The sequence below is a fragment of the Lepidochelys olivacea genome (genome assembly GCF_965140295.1).
Source record: "Lepidochelys olivacea isolate rLepOli2 genome assembly, chromosome: 1".
Lineage (NCBI taxonomy): Eukaryota > Metazoa > Chordata > Testudines > Cheloniidae > Lepidochelys > Lepidochelys olivacea.
Window position 1 is genome coordinate 264,336,543 of NC_140411.1, and position 20,091 is coordinate 264,356,633.

A 20,091-nucleotide genomic window follows, 5' to 3' on the forward strand; every position below is an offset into this window, starting at 1 on the left:
AAGAATTTTTGTACCTCCTTTTCAGCTACAGCTTCCTTTCAGATTTACTGATGAAAAGCACTATGAGAGTTAGGTGGTATTACTATTTGTGTGAAACACTTACAGATGCATCCATAAGCACCTTGTCTTTCTTTTTACATTTTCTAAAAGATTTTAAGTCTAACCCTTCCGGCAGCAGTTATGGCTCATCATACTAGTCCAAATTCCACCATATCCAACGCCCGCAAAGAAATGCAACCAAAAATGAACAAAAAGTTTTAAAAATTCAGTTTACAGGAAGAAAGAAAAAATGTGTTTTTTTCTTTGGATAATCCACCAATATGATCAATGGGCTTTGTCTGTCAATACCTAGTATCCACACAGTACGGAAAAGAACTAGGATCTATGGCTTCAGACAGTAACACTCAAAAATGCACCAACGCTGAGACCAAGCAAGTACCCATGGCTGTACCCTAGCGATGCGTACAACTGTGAACAAAGGGTCAGAATGCTACCTGACAAATCTATTTGGCAGAGGCAGACTCCCGCCCCACCCAAAAGTTTAACATCATCTTAGTTTAAAAGATTTTGACCCCTAGGGGACAAGAGAATCCCTCAGCATTCAAAAACTTTTCATACAAAGTCAAATCCATTTTAAGTCAAGTCAGATCTAGAGGGCTTTTGCCTCTTTTTGGGCCTTACTAGAGCACAAAGAAGGATTCAAAACAGTCTAACATCCTGAGTTGGTGGAATCAGAATTTTATGGTCCTAAAAGGACCACCACCTCTTTTCTTTGGGTAGGAGGGATAAAGGGCAGAAGGAAGGGAGACTAATTGACTTCTCATGATGGAACTGGGCACTCAGTTTTGAAGAACAACGTATTGTTATAAAGTCCTAGGTATGTATATTACTGAAAAGGGCCACAAACAGTGGTTACTTACCTGCACAGTAACTTGAATTCTTCAAGGCATTTGTCCCTATGGGTGCTCCACATTAGGATGTGCGTGAACCCATGCACTCTTGACCAGAGATATTAGTTAGCAGCCTCTGTAGGTCCATGCTTGCCCCCTACATATCCTCATGCTCCGGCATGAAGGTATATAGGGAGAAGCAGACCTGCTGCCACTCCAGTTCCTTCTCAACCACAATGCCCTGAAGTACAACTCTGCTGGACAACAGAGTGGCATACTCTGATACAGTGGCTCCTGGTGTTAAGTAGGAAATGATGGCAAGCATAGAGAATTGCCCGGAGTCTAAGATTACTGATGTGGCGAGGAATACTTCCTGGTGACTCCATTTCCCCTGTGCTGTGAAGTCCTGAAGATGGACACCTTATTCCAGTTGTAAGGTATAGTGATGACCCTTGATGGGGTGGACATGAAAAGGGGATTCCCACACAATCTCTGTAATGATCCTTCCGTGACTGAAGGGAGCTGAGAACTACTGGTGGTAAGGTGCCTACTTGGAAAGACTGCGCCTGCTGGGCCAGTCTTGAGCCAGGCCTGAAGGAGCTCGAAGTGCAGTCTCTTATAGGGTGTCACAAATGTACAGGCTAACATCTGGCCGAATAGCTGCAGGCAAGATTGTGGTATCAGCTGAAGTCAGTAGATGAGGCTGACCACAGTGGATCTTTGTAAAGGCTCTTGGGGTGATTGAAAAGCCAAATGGGAGAACACTGTATTGGTAACAATCCTTGCCCAATGACAAACTGTAGGCGATGGGTGTACATCCTGGAGGTCAAGAGTGGTGAACTAGTTTCCAGAATTATTATTGTTAGAATTACAACTCTGAAGTGCTGCAAAATGATAAATATGTTCAGAGTCCTGCAGTCAAGGACTGGTCTCCATCAGCCTTTTTTCTTGGGAACCAAGAATTACCTAGAATAGAACCCTCTATCAATGAATCTGGGGAGAGATGAATAATCACTCCAAGAAGTAGGAGAGATTGAACCTCCTGCCTTAGGAGTCCCTCATGAGAAGTGCCTCTGAAGAGGGACGGGGATGGAGGATGGGAAGGAGGGATGGGTTGAATTGGATGGAATATTCCACTGAAATCCACCTGTAGTCCCACTCTCTGATGTGATGAGCTCCCAGAAAGATAGAAAATAGGAGATTGTTCCCAAATGGTGGAGGAAGGGTGGTTTTGTGCAGTGAGAGAACTGGAGTAGGGAATGGATTTTGACCCTTGACCAACTAGTCAAAATAGCCACTTGGAGAAGGTCACCGACTGGGAGTTCACCATTAAAGAGGGCCCCTTTTTTGAAATCTAGACCTCTTTCTGCAGGGAACTGCAGGTCTGGTGTAGGTCTGGCACTGTACTAGTTGAGAGCATCAAGTTTAGATCCTGAGGGATTGCAGAGTAGCCACAGAATCTTTGAGATTGGAGAGAGCCACTGCTGCCACGACTGAAGAGTTTAGGCATTTCAAAGAGAAGGTTCCTCCACACTTTTCTGTACTACCCTGGGAAAGCTGTAAGCTTGCAGCCAGGAGCCTGGATGCATGACAGTGGTGGTAGCCATTGAACACAAGGCTGTGCCAGCAGCGCCAAGGAAAGCTCGTATGGAAGTTTTTGCAATCATCTGGCTTTCTGAGATGAGGACTTTAAACAGTTTTCTTTGGTGTTAGGGCAAATTATCAATAAAACTTGAAAATTTACCATATATTGTGAAATCACATTTTGACATCAGGGCCTGACAGTTCACAATCCTAAGTTGGAGAGCAGCTGATGAGTAGCTGTTATGGCCTAAAAGGTCCAGAAGCTTGTCTGTTCTCTCATTGACAGCATCCACTACAAGAAATTGGAGGTGGGACAGAAGAAAAAAGTACTCCAGACCCTTGGCAATATTTTTGGTCGACCCACTTGCAAGTGGGTGAGATGGTCACAGATATCTGCCAGACAGTGTGGGCTGGTGACTATAATGCTCATTAATGGGTAAGGCAACCTTGCATGGGGGACAGAATGCAGTGTTGTCTCTTCTGGATTTCCTCCAAGGGTACCTGAAGTGCCTCTGCTATTCTTTTACCCAGGTCTGGAAAGGCCCAGATATCATCTACATAAGATGGTGGTAGGGCAGAATCAGGGGGAGGACACCTTGTTCGCCAGTATTGTCTCCTCGTCTACCATTAGCTCCTTCTCCTTTAGAGGTCTTCTTCGGGGGGGCGGGGGATGACACGACGACAACGGGTGTCCTGCTGTACCAGTGACTGTTGGTCTGGATGGGGCCTTTTGCAGAAGGTCACCATAAGGAGCCCATGGGTTCCAGAGAGCCCACTGTAGTGTTGCATAGTGAAAAAGAGCAGGAGCCCAAAGTTGTTCCTGCTGAGGCTGGCATGAACTGCTGGTTCCTGGGGGTCTTCTCTATGGGAAATACATCCAGAGAGGAAGATTGAAATGGGAAAGAAATAGAGTCCTGCATAGAAATCTCTGAATCAAAAGAGGTATCTACCTGTGTCCAGCGGAGGAGCCCCTGGCATTGGTGTTGAGAGCCAGAACAGTACAAGAGATTGAGGGGCTAGCAATCATGTTGATTCTGGTGGCCAAATCTTTGTATTGGGGTACACTAGCAATGACTGAAAAACTGAGATCAATGAGGGATCCCTCTTCAGTACCCCTTTTAGAGGGAAGATCCAGGTTCTTCAGCAACTAGAAGATCTTCCTGGAAGAAGAACTTGGCTGTTACCAAACAGGCTGGATAGTGCTCCACCAGGACCTCAAATGGTACCAGAGACAGTGCAGAGGATGGTACAGGAGCATACATTGAAGGCTTTTGAGAACAGTCTGTGCTCCTAGAAGAGTCCTGTGTGGAGATATCTGATGGTGCTGTTTGGTGTGGTTTGCTAGAAGACTTCTCAGTGTGGAATGTACCAGAAGACTTTTTGGTGGGTGCCAGCATCTAGGTACTGGGGCCCACAGAAGCCTCAGCAGTACCCATACCTGGATGTGAGGTCTCCTTGGCCTCAGAGATGACTTTCCCCTTCTTTTGAATTCTCTGTATGGGGAATGATTTTCTTCCTCTAGGAATGCTTCATTTCCAAAGCTCCCCATGCTCTCTGCTTACTGAGGATGAAGTCACTGGAGTAGTCTGAACAGTAGAGGCCAATGTACAGGGGGGAAGGGAACCCTGCAAGTTTCAACAATGCTCCATCAGGAGGTGCTTCAATCTATCTTCTTTCAACTTCCAAGAGCTGCCCCTAAACCCAGAGCAGACCAGGCACTTTGATGGGACATAAATACTCTTAGAGGCAGTTGAGATGTCCGTCACTAAGGGGGAAAGGCCTGTGGAAGGTCTGACAAAGTTTGTAAACCAGGGTCTTTGGCATAACCCAAGCAGGGAGTCCACAAACAAACAAAAAGGAGAAGGGTGAAGAATGACCTGGCCAGGAAAAAAAAAAAGTGTGTGGAGGGAGGGGAGGCAGTAGAGTTGTGGAGATACTGCCCCAAAAGCACAAATCTGTACTTAAACAAAAACAAAAATTAAACAGAATACTGAGAAAAAATAAAGAAAAATATAAAGGCTATAAAGGATAAGGCAGCAGCTGTAAGGTGAACAGCAGACACCACAACATTCCATCTCAAGTCAAACGTGGTTGAGAAGGTACTGGAGTGGCGTGGCAGGTCTGCCCCTCCCTACAAAGCCTCATATCAGACCATGAGGGTGTACTGTGTGCAGGCATGGATCCATGGACACTCCTAACTAAAATCTCTGATCAAGAGTGCACAGGTGGGCATGTATCCTGAGGTGGAACACCCATAGAGACTATACTTGAACTCAATTTACAAAGTGAAGCAAGGGACACTTAACAGAGGAATTTATCGGAGAGCTCTAAGTACTGATCCAAGTAATTCAACAAAAACGGATCAAGCGTGGAGATGGACGGTGGGAGAGAACATAAAGAGAAGATTTTAGGATCAGGAAGAGGAGGAAGTGGGGCAAGGCCCTACACCTCACACTTTCCTACCATCACATGGAAAAACCTAACATCCCAGATGTCGGATCCACAGGACACCCAACCTGTGATTTCAAATGGCTTCAGGGCAAAGGCTGTAAGGCCATACACGGTCTCGAAGAAGTCCTGAGAAAATTCCAGGTACAGGAGAATGAAGTAGAAGGCTCCAATATTTACTCCTACTTGATACAGTGTTTGTACATCCAAGGAGAGAATCATAGCCTGTTTCGAAAAACAGGTTTGAAAATTTGTGGTACTGAAACTTTAGATACAATGTACAATGAACTAAAATGTAAAATGAGGAGTTTTTTTAATGCCACTACCAGTATTGGTACTTGAATTTTACAAAACTATTATAGGCATATATTGAAAACTATGGCCCTGATCCTGCAAACACTTAAGCAGGTATGTAATTTTACACTAGCATGAAGGGTTTCATTGACTACAAGGGATTAACTTTTAGCAAAAGTTAAGCATGTATAAAAGTGTTTGCAGGATCTAGAAGCCTAAAGGAACAGGGAATGGACAGAGTCATTGACATCTAAAGAGAGGAGTCAATGGTTACTGGAAGCAGAAAAAGAGGAAAGTGGGTAGAGCTATAATCTGCTAAGGAGACATGGTTTGCAAGAATCTAAAAGCTTCTAGAAGGTGGACAGAGCTTCTGATAACACAATTTTCAGACTATGGTTTTTACAGTATTTAATTCACTAAGTGGTTGTTTCCTTTCTAACTGTAACGTATGTGAAAGCTGCTGATCAATACTGCAAATGGGTAATTCGTGTTCAGTGATTAACTAACATCAATGTATGAATTTATGTAGAAAGAAGTGGTAGCAAACAGACTACTAAATGGACCAAAGTTACAAAAAATAGATAATTTGTCAAAAAATGAAACGTAAACCGTTTAAAGAATTGCTATTCAGAAAAACAGAAAGCATTTATTCCCATCTCAAATTGTAGAGAAAATATGTTTCTTCAGATTTTTAAGACCAAATGAACCAATGAACAGAACTCTTCCCACAGAAATCAAAGAGCAAAATACTGAGTTTGATGATCCTGCAAGTCATACATGTTCTGTGTCAGTATCATAATTGAAACAGCCACCAATGATAGTTTAAATCCTTGTTCCTGTGCTTTCGGCAGCTCTTCAACTCCAGCGTCATTCAGGAGCAGCCTCTGTTCATCTTCAACACCCATGGCATGCTCCGATTGTGCCATAAAAATCAGCTGAAAAGGTGAAGTCTTAACTTGGTAAGTGAATTGCAGCATACTTTTACATCACCACCACCTTCAATACAGTGCAAAAAAGCAATAAAGTGGTTGAAGCACTTCGTTCTGAATATACTTCTCAGACATATTCAAACTCACGGGTTGACTACTAGATATGTGGCAAGTGAGTAGAAAGGAAAAATTAAAGAAACACTGACCCTGATGCAAGATTGCTGGTCAAGCATGAGAAATGACCCAATAATGGCTACAGCACCCTTTCAGCAAATGGAGTGTTTTTACTTTGTACTACTGTTTTTTTATCTGAAAAGAAAAAAAAAAAAGAAAAAAAAGCTGCAAAATGCAAAATGTTGTGTCCAAATAGATGAAGATGCCACCCAAGAATACAGAGAAAAGTATTATATGGTGGTCTCTGGCAACTGCACAGAAAACAGAAATAAAATGGAAAAGATTAGATATCTTTCTTAACTTCTGGTTAATGGGTGTTCAGCACATTATTTAAAGCTCACTGAAACAGAAGTCATACTTAAAACAGTTTTAAATCATATTGTGGAAGCTAAATTATTCTTCTGTAATCATAATCAGCTGCTTGATTGATTGACTGACTGAAAAATAAATAAAATAAATAAAAGGACTGAGGTCCCAGTATCCCAATATTCTCAGGAAAATTTTTTTTCTATATTTACATCCAATCATCAGAAACAGTCTGCAATTTGCAGTGGGACCCTGGATCTTTGATTTAAAGGTAATCCACATTAAGTTTAAAACAGCAACTAAGATGGTTTCTGAAGGCCTGGAAAGATTACAGAACACAAAACCACTGTTGTGGTCTCAGTGGAACTCCAGCTTGATGTAATTAATCACAAAGAACTAGAACCATACAAGGCAAAGTCCAGAAATATCCAGAGAAACCACAGAACCTTTCCATGATTTAGTCAATATGAGTGATCACAAATAGAAAAGTCGTATGTAGCGCCCAGAACAGAAAAGAGGCTGAAATGTGGCTGATAGGACATAATTCTGAGGCTACGGCACCACTGTAAGCTCTCTACTGTAGCCACTCTAAGCCTACAGAAGAGCTCTCCCGTTGGCTTAATTGGCAGCAGGGTGGCAGTAGGTATGTTCATAGCGCTGTATCAGTGTAACTTATGTTGCTCAGGAAGGTGGCTTACTCACACCCTTGAGCAACATAAGTTATACCAACATAAGTGGTAGTGTAGATATAGCCTGAGAGTCCTCCTTCATTTCCAATCATTTAAAATTGAAGATGCAGCATTCCACTCCAAATCTATGTTTCTGAAAGAGGCTGTTTCACAGTTCATTGCATCAAAATGGTGATAAATTATGATAGTTAAATCACTGAAGACAGTACAGTGACTTCGGAATTCTGTAAATTTAAGGGTATGTATACATCAGAACAAAAAAGACTCACAGCATGGCCGCAGCTGGCCCAGGCTCGTGGGACTCAGGCTGCAGGGCTAAAAATTACAGTGTAGATGTTTGTGATCAGGCTGAGCTCAGGCTTTGAAACCCTGTGAGGAGTGGGACTCAAAGCCATGGCTCCAGTTTGAGCCCGAATATCTACACTGCAATTTTTAGCCCTGAAGCCTGAATCCCCTGCGACTGAGTCATCTGACCAGGGCTCTGACATTGAACGCCACAATTTTTTTTATTGGACTATAGTGGTATCTTCAGAGACAAGTGCTCCTGTCCATCCAGCAAAGTACTGACTGGACATGTTAGCACATTTGGATTGGTTTGGTTAAGATTTGATAGTAGGCCATGTACTGAAAATCAAAATAATTTGGTGAAAGTGTATCTGTATTTAAGTGAAGCTACAAAAGACCAATACTGTAGTCAATAGTGCAAGTATGGCGATCCGGTCCGCTGTACCGGTAAGATATTTATAGCCGGTACTCTATACCGGAAAGATACAGGAGAAGCAGAACGGTGGCCCTACACCAGCAGCTCCTCCAGCGCGGCTGTACCGCCCCATCCCCGCCCCCAGCCCTTCCATGCAGCTGCGTCTCAAGTCCTGACTGGGGTCTGAACAGCAGCCCCGCTGGAGAACAGGGCTGGGGGCGGTACAGCTGCACCCAGTAGCCCCACGTTCTGTTCCTTTCACTGCTGCAGTTCCAGAGAGCCCTGTGGTTCAGAAGTCTCTGGCGCAGCGCGAGGTCAGAGCACCCCACAGGTAACGTGGGATGGATCATAGGGAGGGACGGGGAGAGTGCATGGCCCTGGGCTAGGAAGAAGTCACGTGAGGAGTCACGTGCCCCCCATCTTTAGCTGGTGCTCCCCCTTTGTGTCCCTCCCGTGAGTGCAGCATATCAGTAAGAAATGAATTCTAGTTGCACCAATGCCAGTAGTAATTAACTAATTAATCCGCAGACTTGATTAGTGCATTGTGTTTTATTTACAAAGTTGCAAGCATTTAATTTGACAACTGTGCCTTTTATGTCTGAGGAATAAATATGCTTATAAAAGAAGTGACATTCACTAAGCGTTTTGAGTTTCATGTCACAAAACCTTTGAGGTTTTCTCAATTTTGGGGAAAATCAGAATCACCCCCTGGGAGCTAGGTACCAAAAGTTTTTCTTTGTTAATAGATTGCTATCTGAAGGTTAAAAGGAGTTCAACTCTTTGTTGAAACCCTCCCCCTTAGAATCATAGGATACCAGGGTTGGAAGGGACGTCAGGAGGTCATCTAGTCCAACCCCCTGCTCAAAGCAGGACCAATCCCCAATTTTTGCCCCAGATCCCTAAATGGCCCCCCCTCAAGGACTGAACTCACAACCCTGGGTTTAGCAGGCCAATGCTCAAACCACTGAGCTATCCTCCCCCCAACCTTCAGGAAAGGTTGACAAATGGACATCTCTTCTCCCCTCCCCCCAAGTTCCTTTTATGCCATGCCTGACAATTGCTGGGTTCTCTTCCCCCACCCCCTGCCCTGTTCCTCTCTTTTTCCTTCTTGTCTTTTTTCGTTTTAACTTTTTTTTTCTTAACCCAACTCTTCTCCACCCCACTATTGCCCCTTGTCTCCTGGGGTTGAGATTCCATTCCCACAGTCACAGGAAAACCATACATTGTAAGCCTTTAGCAGCATGAACAAAGAGGCTTATGAGAGCGTGCGGAAAGAATCTTGGGTTGACGAGTTGCTGCATGAGCCTGAAGTCTTACATACGTGAACTTGCTTCTGCAATTCTATATATTAGGGACCACAACATGAGCAGGGAATGAAGCTGGATAGTTTTTAAGGCTTCACCTCCTGCTTTACCTGTGGATGCAGCAGTATGTTTATAGTGTATATGAGAGGGGATCTGGGATTCCCAGCTTTCCCCATCCAAAATTATTCTTTCTTTGTCCAGAACTTGCACTGAATTAGTGAGATATTCCACTCCCAAAAAGCATCTCCAAGTGAACATGAGCCAAATGACCTCCTCCTCTTTCCTTATGTCAGTACCCCCTCTCACCACAAACTAGACAGTAATGCAGATAAGCCCCCATTACTTTTTAGTCTAGGGTTGGGTGAATTTCCTCCATTCTGGGTAGGCAAGAAGGAGGAGGGAACTGCCATTCAAAAACTTTTCCTTTCAAATTCAAAAGGGACTGCAAAGGCAGTTTAAATTACCAGGGAAAGTTATATCATCGGAAAGGACACCCCACTTACCCCTCTTCAGATGTCTTAAAGATTTAGTGGGAACCTGACCATTTCACTGAGATTTCTGATGTCTTTTTAAGTTTGCCCTTAAACATGGTGGTTCTTATATAGTTCATAGGGGAAACCAGTTATTTGTGTATGCTTCTACATGGTATAATTCCACGCAGCATAAGCACAGTGCATGGTAGAGAGACCATGAGTCTGCAACATCAACAAAATAATTAGAGAGTTTATCCACGTAGTCAACACGATCTTAGCATACTCAACACTTAAAAATTCCTGTTGGAATGTATTAGGCCCAACATCAGTTAAATCCTCCCTCAATGATCAAGACAAGTCAACTCAATTGTACAAAAGAAATAGCTGCATAGAATAACTGTGCTGTAAATCACACCATGAAGCACTATTCAGAGCTTCACATGAGTGACAATTAATGGCTAACCCATAATAGAGCCTTGGCACATGTATGTTGACACTGAAGTTTCCCATGAATTATTTATATAACACCACAGGTGCACATGGCAGCTTACAGACAGATAAAAATGGCAAGTCTCTGCCTTGGGCAGCTCACAGTTTTAAACATCTTGATGCATTGATGCATACTGGCAAAGTGGAAACTTTAGAAAGTTAGCTATTTCTCAAGATAGATGGTCAATGAGAGCTAAATCCTCCATTATTTTAGAAGAATGAAACTAACTAATGTTTAAATATTATATGATAACACGTATCCCTTCCTTTCTGTGAACACTGCTTTGAACAGCTTTTCCAGAGTCTTCTAGACAGCACAAAATGTGCTAATCCATAAAATACTACAGACCACAAGCATTCTCAAGATACATGAGACCTGAGAAGAATAAGTAAAATAGGAGTATATGCATTCCAGAAGAGGAAAAGACCAGGATATTAACATGCCAATACTGCCTGTTGCCTTAGCATGTTTAGTTATTTTCTTCTTTCCTTCAAATATCCAACATATTTTTAACACTCTTTATTCTAATTATTTCAGTGTTTCCCAAACTCCAGAAAACTGAGCTCCCCTTCAATGCTGCCATATGTTGCATATCGTAAGATTAGTAAGCTGTTAACACCTTCCACATCCCCTTGCATCGTCCTTCATGCCTATGCTTTGTTAAATGTTGTGCTATTCACTGCTCTAGGACAATAGTAGTAATGTTATGCTTTTATCAAAAAATTTTTTATTTGTAATCAGATTATCTCCACACAGGGTAGTTTACTCCAATTGTTAACTACAGTCTTTGTAAAGATATTTACTTAAATGGCTTACATTTTTGGCCCTTAATTCCCTTAAATGTGTGCTCTTTTGTTCTTTTATTTGACATTAATATAATAGTTTTTTTGTTGCCTTCCAGCTCTGATCAGTAAGTTTTCCATTTAGACTGCAACTTATTTGAGACAACCATCTGTTTTCCTACATCTCTGGAACATCTCATACTGTTTTAGGTACTATAGAAATAGTAAATTATGACTAGCCTGGTAGAGTCTCTAGACTATCATCTTCTAAAAGTGGTATATGGTTCCTTATTCATTGAAGTCATTTCTGGCAATGCCCCATTGATCTCAAGTAGAAATAACTTTGGTTCACTGCCTCTCTAATTATTTTCATTAGCCAGGATTTTCTAGTTCCCATATTTTTGGGGTTCTCAGTCACTGCATTGTCTCTAATATTTGTAACATCCACTTTAACAAGAAAGGCAGAGCTGCAAACCATATTCCCAAAAACCTGGTTCTATCAATCCCATACATTACGTATATTTTTCTCCAACTTAGATCCATCTTTAATTATGCATCTCTGGAGTGTTTTTTTTTCCTTTCTTCTTTTTTTTTTTTTTAAAACAGCAACAAAACTTCATCTTAAGCACTGTAACTAAAGGTTTAAATCTCAACCCACCATCATTTTTGAGAGAGATCATTCCGGTTTTGGAGTGCTGTTAAATTTTTCAATTACCTGTGCTGGGGTAATCTCAGTTTTTCAGTTTATACCTTTGTCCTCCATTTTGGGCATGCAAGTGGAGGAGCAGCAGTAGAACGATGCATATATTTTAAAAAAAATATTTCTGCTGTATTTCAATATTTGTATGATAAATTAAGCATGACAAAATAAACCTGAGGCAATCAAATTGTCCCTGGAGAATCCCTAACTGGGATACAGCAGGTGGAGGTGACTGTGTCAACTCCACTGCCTCCTTCCGGATCTCCTCCCCACTGTAATGTGAGGGAAGGGGTATATCGTGCACGTTGCAAGAAAGGGGAGCACTGAAGCCAGGCCTTACATCAATGGTATTAATTAAAGCATGACCCTTGCACCTTTAACTTCTGCCAGGGCCATGCAAAGGCTGCCTGACATTTCAGCCAAACCTTTCCACTGTACCTAAGCAGAGCTTGAACCTAGTCAAGACATTTATTAGTACTTTCAACTTGTTCTTCTGCTGGCTGCTCAATTAATTGCTCTGCTTAAATCAGCTATTCATATTTTAAGAAGAAACTCAAAATTGGCAAAGTTCATCATTTTTCTTCTGCAAAGCTCATTACTTTATTAACAATGGCCTTACCCCATGAATGATCACAACAAAAATTGTTCTGAATTTGATGCTCTCTTAAAAGACTTAATTCAAATAAGTTCTTACAAATATGGAATAAACTGAAAAATCTCCCAAAATATACAACTGAAAGCTGAAATTCTGTCCATGTCATTAATCAGTATACCAAGACATCAATCTATTTTATCAAATAGGTGAATGAAAATCTCATATTTGGACCACAACTACAACAAAAACAGTGTCTAACCTGGAGGACTTGTCTTGTTTGGTAGTACCACTTCAGCATCCTCCTCTTTCTCACCACACGGCTCCTCTTCATCAGAGAGTACTAAGAAAGCTTCTTTAGGCAAACTTTCACTGATTTCGTGTTTGGATGGTGAACCCAGAGAGTTCTCCATTTTATCTTCCAAATCTGGGCTTGTGTCATCCACTGGAAGCAGGGAAGTTTTAGAAAAACAACATAGTTCATCTTCAGCTGGGGCCAGCTTTTCCAAAATTGGAATTATTTCATCCGTCTCCATAGAGTCTGTGTTTTCCAAGATGTTCTCGCTTGGTTCTTCTACTGACTTTTCAATGGTGGTTTCTGGAAGATATGCAGATTGGTCTCCTTCATCCTTTGGTTCCTGGTCAGTTTCCATACTGCTAGATATAGCCTCTTCTCCAACAGTATCTTCATCAACAACCTCTTCTTCAGCACTTTTTTCTTCTTCAACAGGTAGATCAGAACTAACAGCTAATTCATTTGTTTCTGCTTTCTCTTCTGAAGAGTCATTAACATCACAGCTTACTTTGCTTTCACCTTCAGATGGGCTCTCTGTCTCTCTTTGGTCCAAACTATGTTTTATTCTGTGTTCTTCGTGAAGGTCATCATCTTTTTTGTTATCAAGTACCTGATTTCCACCCTCAGAGACTGAAGCAATGATAAGATCCTCCTGCTCTTGTTCAGAGATAACATTCTCTGGAGACAATGTTTCAGGTTTGCAATCTAGGTCACCATCTTTGTTCTCTGCCCTGACAGCAGGACTTTTGACATCAGAGATTTCCTCACTTTCAGTTCTCCCTTCTTCAGGGTCAAGACATATATCCACTAAACCATTAAACTCCTTTTTGTCCTCCATGCAGTCTGTGTTGCTTAAAGGGGAATTTAGATCAGAATCTCCATTTTCATGTTTGCCATTTAACAGTTTAATTTCAGTGGTCTTCAACAGCTCCTCTTTGACCTTATAGACAGCCTCAAGTTGTTGCCGATCGCTTACTCTCATTGTTTTTCGGGCCTTAAAGACTTTTTTCTGAGGTTCTTCTGTGCTGTCCATCTTGACCCTTAAAATATAAAAATAAAATAAAAGGATAGCAAGGAATTAAAATAAAATATTGTTTAGTAAAACTGCTAACTAGCCCCTCCCAATACATGTGTGCTATACAGTATTGTAAGTAGTTAATGCAGGTACTCCAAGAAAGTAAGTGTAAAAAGTTGCATTTAGAACATTTTAAAGCAAATCGATTTCATCACATTCATGAAAGCAACACAGCATTATATAACTTTAATGTCATTTCTCATTCACATTTTCCTCCACACCCAGCCCTCTGAAATGCAACAATTATAGATAATTGTGTGCTAAAGGTCTACTAATTCAGTTCACAAGATTCACAATGTCCTATATTACTACACTTGATCAACTTATTGACATTTAAAAGTGAAAAAAGACAACTCTTAAATTAGCTTGTGCTAACCTAAGATCCAACCAAACAACTCATGTGAGAGAGATGCAAACAGTTCCTTGGTTGAAAATTAAACATTCTTATTTCAAAGATACTAGACATCTAAAGATTTTACTCTTACTTTGTTTCATACAAAAAGTTTACTCAGTTTTACAGAGTTTCAGAAACAAAAACAAGAACCTGATTCTCTCCCCTCCTCACCAAAAAGCAATACTAACCTGTTCTGAAACTGTTGTTCTTCAAAATGTATTGCACGTGTTCATTCTGCTCTTGGTGTCAGTGAGCCCTGTGCACAGCCGTCGGAAACATTTTCCTTCAGCAGCACCCATTGGGCGAAGCTCTGCTGCTGCATGCCATTGCATACAGGTATAAAGGGCAGAGCCACCCCAGTCCTCCTCCATTCCTTCTTTCTTCTCTTCCTTCAATAAAGAGAGGTAGAAGACCAGGTTGTGGAATGGACACGTTCAACACATCTCAAAGAACAACAGTTATGGAACAGGTTAGTAACCATTTTTTCTTCAAGTTATTGCACATGTGCATTCCACTCTTCGTGATTCACAAGCTGTAAGACAGGAAGTGGGATCGGAGTATATTTCAATAAATATTGGAGAACAATTTGCCCCACTGTAGCATCTCTGGAATCTTGAGCCCCAGCACTGCAGAAGGCAAATGTGTGGACCAAGGTTCACGTTGCCTTTCTACAAATGTCTGCAGTTGGGCCTTGTGGCAGAAAGGCTGCTGAGGCTGACTGTGACCTTGTCGAATGAGCTGTGACTTTAAGAATGCAATGACATTAACCAAGTCATAGCATGCTAATATGAAGTATGCAATCCAGGAAAAAATTCTCTGGGTGAAGACTGATGGACCTCTTACTCTGTTTGCTACTACTATGAACAGCTGGGAGGATTTATGAAAGTGTCTGGTTCTGACCAGGCAAAACACCAAGGCTTTTCAACACCCAAGGTATGCAAGCACTCTTCCTCCCTGGTTGTACAATGGTTTTGAGTAGAATACAGGCATATAAATTGGCTGTTTGATGAGGGAAGAGGAAACTATCTTTGGGACAAACTTTGAATGAGGAGGTAGGTAAACTTTCTCCTTAAAGAAGATTGTATATGGAGGTCCCTACATTACTGCCCTCAGCTCTCCTACTCTTTTGGCCGAGGTAATGACTACCAAAAATGACACCTTCATTGACAGATGCAGCAGCAAACAGGTAGTGAATGGTTCAAATGGGGGACCCTTAAGTCTTGACTACACTAAGTTTAGATCCCACAGGGGAACGGGGTCTTGTACTTGCGGGTATAATTTGACTAAACCCTTTAAAAGTCTTATGGACATGTCACTGGAGAAAATAGAGTGATTGTCCACTTTAGGATGGAACACGTGAAATAGCAGCCACATATACTTTGATGGAACTAACCACCAAACCTTTGAGTTTCAAGAATAAGTAGTAGTCCAGAATATGTTGAAGTGAAGCACTGGTCAGTGATACCCCGTTCTGGTGAAACAAGGTAGAGAAATGCCTCCATTTAGCAAGGTAAGTATCTCTTGTAGAATGTGGACCTCCTGAACATCTTTCGAGCAAGTCTGCTCTCTAGTGTCTAGTCAGGAGGATCCATGCAGTTAAGTGATTGTACGTTTGGGTGGAGTGGGCAACCGTGATCTTGGAGATTAGGTTAGTCTAGTGGCAGTGAAATTTGAGATTTCACTGACAGCACCACAAGAGTGGAGAACCAGTGCTGACGGGCCCATGCTGGCACTATAGGTATGACTCTGGCCTGGTCCTGTCTTATTTTTGACAATATCCTGTGAATGAGTGGGACTGATCAAAAAGCATAGAGAAGCCTGCCTGACCATGTCATTAAAAAGGCATCTTATGGAACCTGGGTTGTGATCCTTAAGGGAGCAGAACTGCTGACACTTTCTGTTGGCTTTTGTTGCAAATAGGTCCACTTGGGGAAACCCCCAGAGACAGAAGATGTATCTGGTCACATCTGGGCAAAGAGACCAGTCATGGTGACTCATATTTATCTGCTAGGTCATTCTGTACATCTGGCAGCTAAGATGCTTCTAGATCTACTAAGATGGCAATACAGAGCTCTCAGAATAAAGTCATTTCTTGACAGAGTGGCAAAGAGCTAGCTCCCTCCTGCTTGTTGAGGTTGTTTGTAAGGACTAAAAGGCTGCTTCCCTGATCTGCAATAGAAATACCTGGCATATCAGTCTGACAACTTTCAGCTCTCTGACATTGATGTGTAAAGGACCATAGACCCTGTGTTTGTAGAGAACCCAGGTGGACTCTGTCACTAGCATGAGAGTTGGCTGTAAGCAGGCAAAGAGAACATCTACAGATACGTTGGCTGGATCTGTCCACCAATCTAGGGAGGTAAGGGCATGGGTGGACTCTTACCACCAAGTCTAACTGATGGAGGCTTGGTAAGTAGACTGATATCTGCCAGCCCCACAGAGATCAGAGTTGCTTTCTGGCACATTGAACCATATAGGTGCAAGAAGCCATGTGAACCAGAAGCCTCAAACAGTTTCCTGCTGTTGTGACTGGGCAAGCCTTCAGATCTATAAAAAACGGTTATTAACCTTCCTAAACGGTTGCTCTTCAAGATGTGTTGTTCACGTCCATCCCACGTTAGGTTAGGTGTGTGCATGCTGTGTACACCTTTGCCGGAGATTTTTCCCTCCATGGTACTCATTGGGCCGGCTCTAGCACCCTCTGGTGATGTGCACTCATGCACCGGTATAAGGGGCATTGCCAGCCACTCACCCTCTCAGTTCCTTACTGCCGGTCAACTCTGACAGAGGAATAGGAGGGAGTACTGGGGAATGGACATGAGCAACACATCTCGAAGAACAACAGTTACGGAAGGTTAGTAACTGTTTTTTCTTCGAGTGCTTGCTCATGTCCATTCCATGTTAGGTGACTCATAAGCAGTACCTTAGGAGCTGGGCTCGGAGTTCACAGACAGGCTGACTGCAACACTGCTCTTCTGAACCTGGTGTCATCTCAAGTTTGTTGGGTGATGGCGCAGTGGGATGCTAAGGTATGCACCAAAGACCAAGTTGATGCCCGGCGATGTCTTGGACTGGGACTTGAGCAGGGAAAGCCTCTGAAGAGGCATGAGATCTCACGGAGTCAGTGATTAGAATAGCCAGAGGTGTGACGTTCACCTGCTTGAAGCAATCCTAAATACAGGAGATTATCCAGGACGAGATCCTCTGGGCTGATACTGGAAGCCCTTTCATCCTTTCTGCTACTGCTACAAAGAGCTCCGTTGATTTGCGAAAGGGTTTAGTCCTCTCAATATAGAAGGCAAGGGCACGCCTAACCTCCAGTGAGTACAGTCACCACTCCTCAGAGTTCTTGTGAGGCTTCAGGAAGCAGACAGCAAGAAAATAGTCTGGTTGCTACAGAATTGTGAAAACACCTTTTGCAGGAAAGTTGGGTGGGGGCACAGTTGGACCTTGTCCTTGAAGAATACTGTGTATGGTGGTTTTGATGTTAAGGCCCTGATTTTAGAAACCCTTCTAGCTGAGATGATTGCTACCAGGAAGGCGACTTTCCAGTAGAAAAGTAGAGGGCATGACACTAGCAGTTCAAAGGGGGGGCCCCGTGAGCCTTGACAAAAGTAGGTTAAAGTCCCATGGAGGGATAGGCTCACGGATCTGAGGATAGTGTCTCTCCAGGCCTTGGAGAAACTGGACTGTCATCTTGTGAGAGAACTGTATAGACTTGCTGTTCACAGGCAGATGGAAGGCTGAGATTGCATCCAAGTACACTTTGATAGATGCATGGGCCAGACCTCATTGATTCAGATGGAACAACCATCTGAACTACTACTGAACTAATAGCAACTATTTTTCAATGGAGCAAAATAGCCTGAAGGGAAGACTGGGTCAGAGGAAGGCCTCAATGCGACGCCATATCGAGAAGCGCTTCCATTTGGCCAGGTAGATACTCCTAGTGGATGGCTTCCTGCTACCTAGCAAGACATGTTTAACTTGGTCCGAACAGGCCTGCTCCTCTGGTTTCAAACCATGTAACATCCACACAGTTAGGTTAAGGCAGGCAAGGTTTGGCTGACAATTGGCCATGGTCTTGCAAGATTTACTGCAGCCAGAATGTCAATAATGCTGTTGGATGATTCCTTAAGATCCTCAATCTCTAGTCCCAGGTGAGTTGCTACCCGCTGCAAAACATCCTGATGGACCCTGAAGTCATCCTACAGAAGGGAGGTACTTTGTCCAGAGATGGCCTCATCTGGGGAGGAGGAGGAGGCCTGCACTGGAGAAGGGGCTCCTTCCTCTTCCTCAGCCTCAATAACATCCACGGAAGCCACATCCTGAACATCAGTATTGGGGTTGGTACCGGAGTCGGTGTCTGGCGCTGAGCAGGAAGGGGCGGTAGCCTGCATCTAGGAAACCACCAAATATGATCAATGGGAGGGAAGACATGGTACTGGTGGAAAACCCATGGGGTTCCAGTGGCCATTGACCCATTGGCCTGGTGCCGGCAGGGGACCTGCACCAAGGTCCAACAGTTCATAGGTTGGGTACTGGTGGTGGTCCTTAGGCTGAACGTATAGTACCCCTTTGGACTCATATTAAGGGTCCTCCCTCAGTGACCATGGTGGAGCAGTATCACTCTCCATTCAGTGCCCGGAGGCCGGGGACCAGCAGTGGACCAGAGATGGCTGCAACAACAGTATCATGGTCTGCTTGCCCCAGAAGGTCCTGGGAAGGAGCTCTTAGCACCGTTCTCCTTCCTGCTCACAGACACTGGAGCCACAGGCTGTTCCATCAGAGTTGGGTGGGGGGGAACCAGAAGTGAAAGTAAATCCCTGGCCAGCGCAAAGGCCTCCAGGGTCAATGGAACCATTAGACCGCTGGTGCCACAGTGGCTTCTGAGTGTTAGAGAATCCCACTCTGGACTCAGCGCTCTCGGCAGAGTTGATGGTGCCATCGTAGGATTGAGTGTGGAGGAGTGGCCTGACATGGGTTGCACTCCGCTGCCTTCCCCATGCTTATGCTTCTTCTGCACTGGTGAGTGCCTAGTGTCAGCGTGCTGCTTTTTCTGCTTCTTCCTCGGCACAGGGAATGATGAACAGTACCAGTTGTTAAACTAACAAATTATGAAACAATCCCATCCCCCCCAAAAAACACTGAGAAGGTGCCTTCCTGAAGCAAGAGGGGTCGTTCTAGCAACTGCCCCAGGCAATTACAAGGAACTGAGAGGGTGCATGGCTGGCAGCGCCCCTTACACTGGCACATGAGCACACAGCACAAGAGGGTGCTAAAGCCAGCCCGACGGATACCACTGAATGAAAAATCTCAGGCAATGGTGCACGTGGCATGCACACCCTAAACCTAATGTAGAACAGACATGAGCAAGCACTCAAAGAAGAACTGATCAAATTGCCTAGAACCTGTACTGCAGAAGAAAGGCCCTGGATTGAGATGGATCCTGTACAGCCCCTATGAACTCTATCTTCTGGACCGGAGAGAGGGGAAATTTTTCTGTGTTGATTAACAGTCCTAGAGCACTGAACTTTCTCTGGATCAGGATAACACTGCTCTGCATCTGCGGAAAAGGACCTAGGGGTGACAGTGGACGAGAAGCTGGATATGAGCCAGCAATGTGCCCTTGTTGCCAAGGCGGCCAATGGCATTTTGGGATGTATAAGTAGGGGCATAGCGAGCAGATCGAGGGACGTGATCATCCCCCTCTGTTCAACATTGGTGAGGCCTCATCTGGAGTACTGTGTCCAGTTTTGGGCCCCGCACTACAAGAAGGATGTGGATAAATTGGAGAGAGTCCAGCGAAGGGCAACAAAAATGGTTAGGGGTCTGGAACACATGAGTTATGAGGAGAGGCTGAGGGAACTGGGATTGTTTAGTCTGCAGAAGAGAAGAATGAGGGGGGATTTGATAGCTGCTTTCAACTACCTGAGAGGTAGTTCCAGAGAGGATGGTTCTAGACTATTCTC

At 43.4% G+C, this 20,091-nt stretch overlaps 1 protein-coding gene across 8 annotated transcripts in view; it reads right to left on the reverse strand.

The window, feature by feature from the left end:
• ATF7IP (activating transcription factor 7 interacting protein) overlaps positions 1-20,091 on the reverse strand; it is a 168,292-nt gene that overhangs the window by 82,849 nt on the left and 65,352 nt on the right. For all 8 annotated transcript variants that reach the window (XM_084634324.1, XM_084634326.1, XM_084634327.1 and 5 more), the window contains exon 2: positions 12,618-13,690. In XM_084634324.1, the coding sequence (XP_084490450.1) occupies positions 12,618-13,683 (1,066 nt within the window). In that variant the 5' untranslated portion in view covers positions 13,684-13,690. The remainder of the gene's footprint in view (positions 1-12,617; positions 13,691-20,091) is intronic.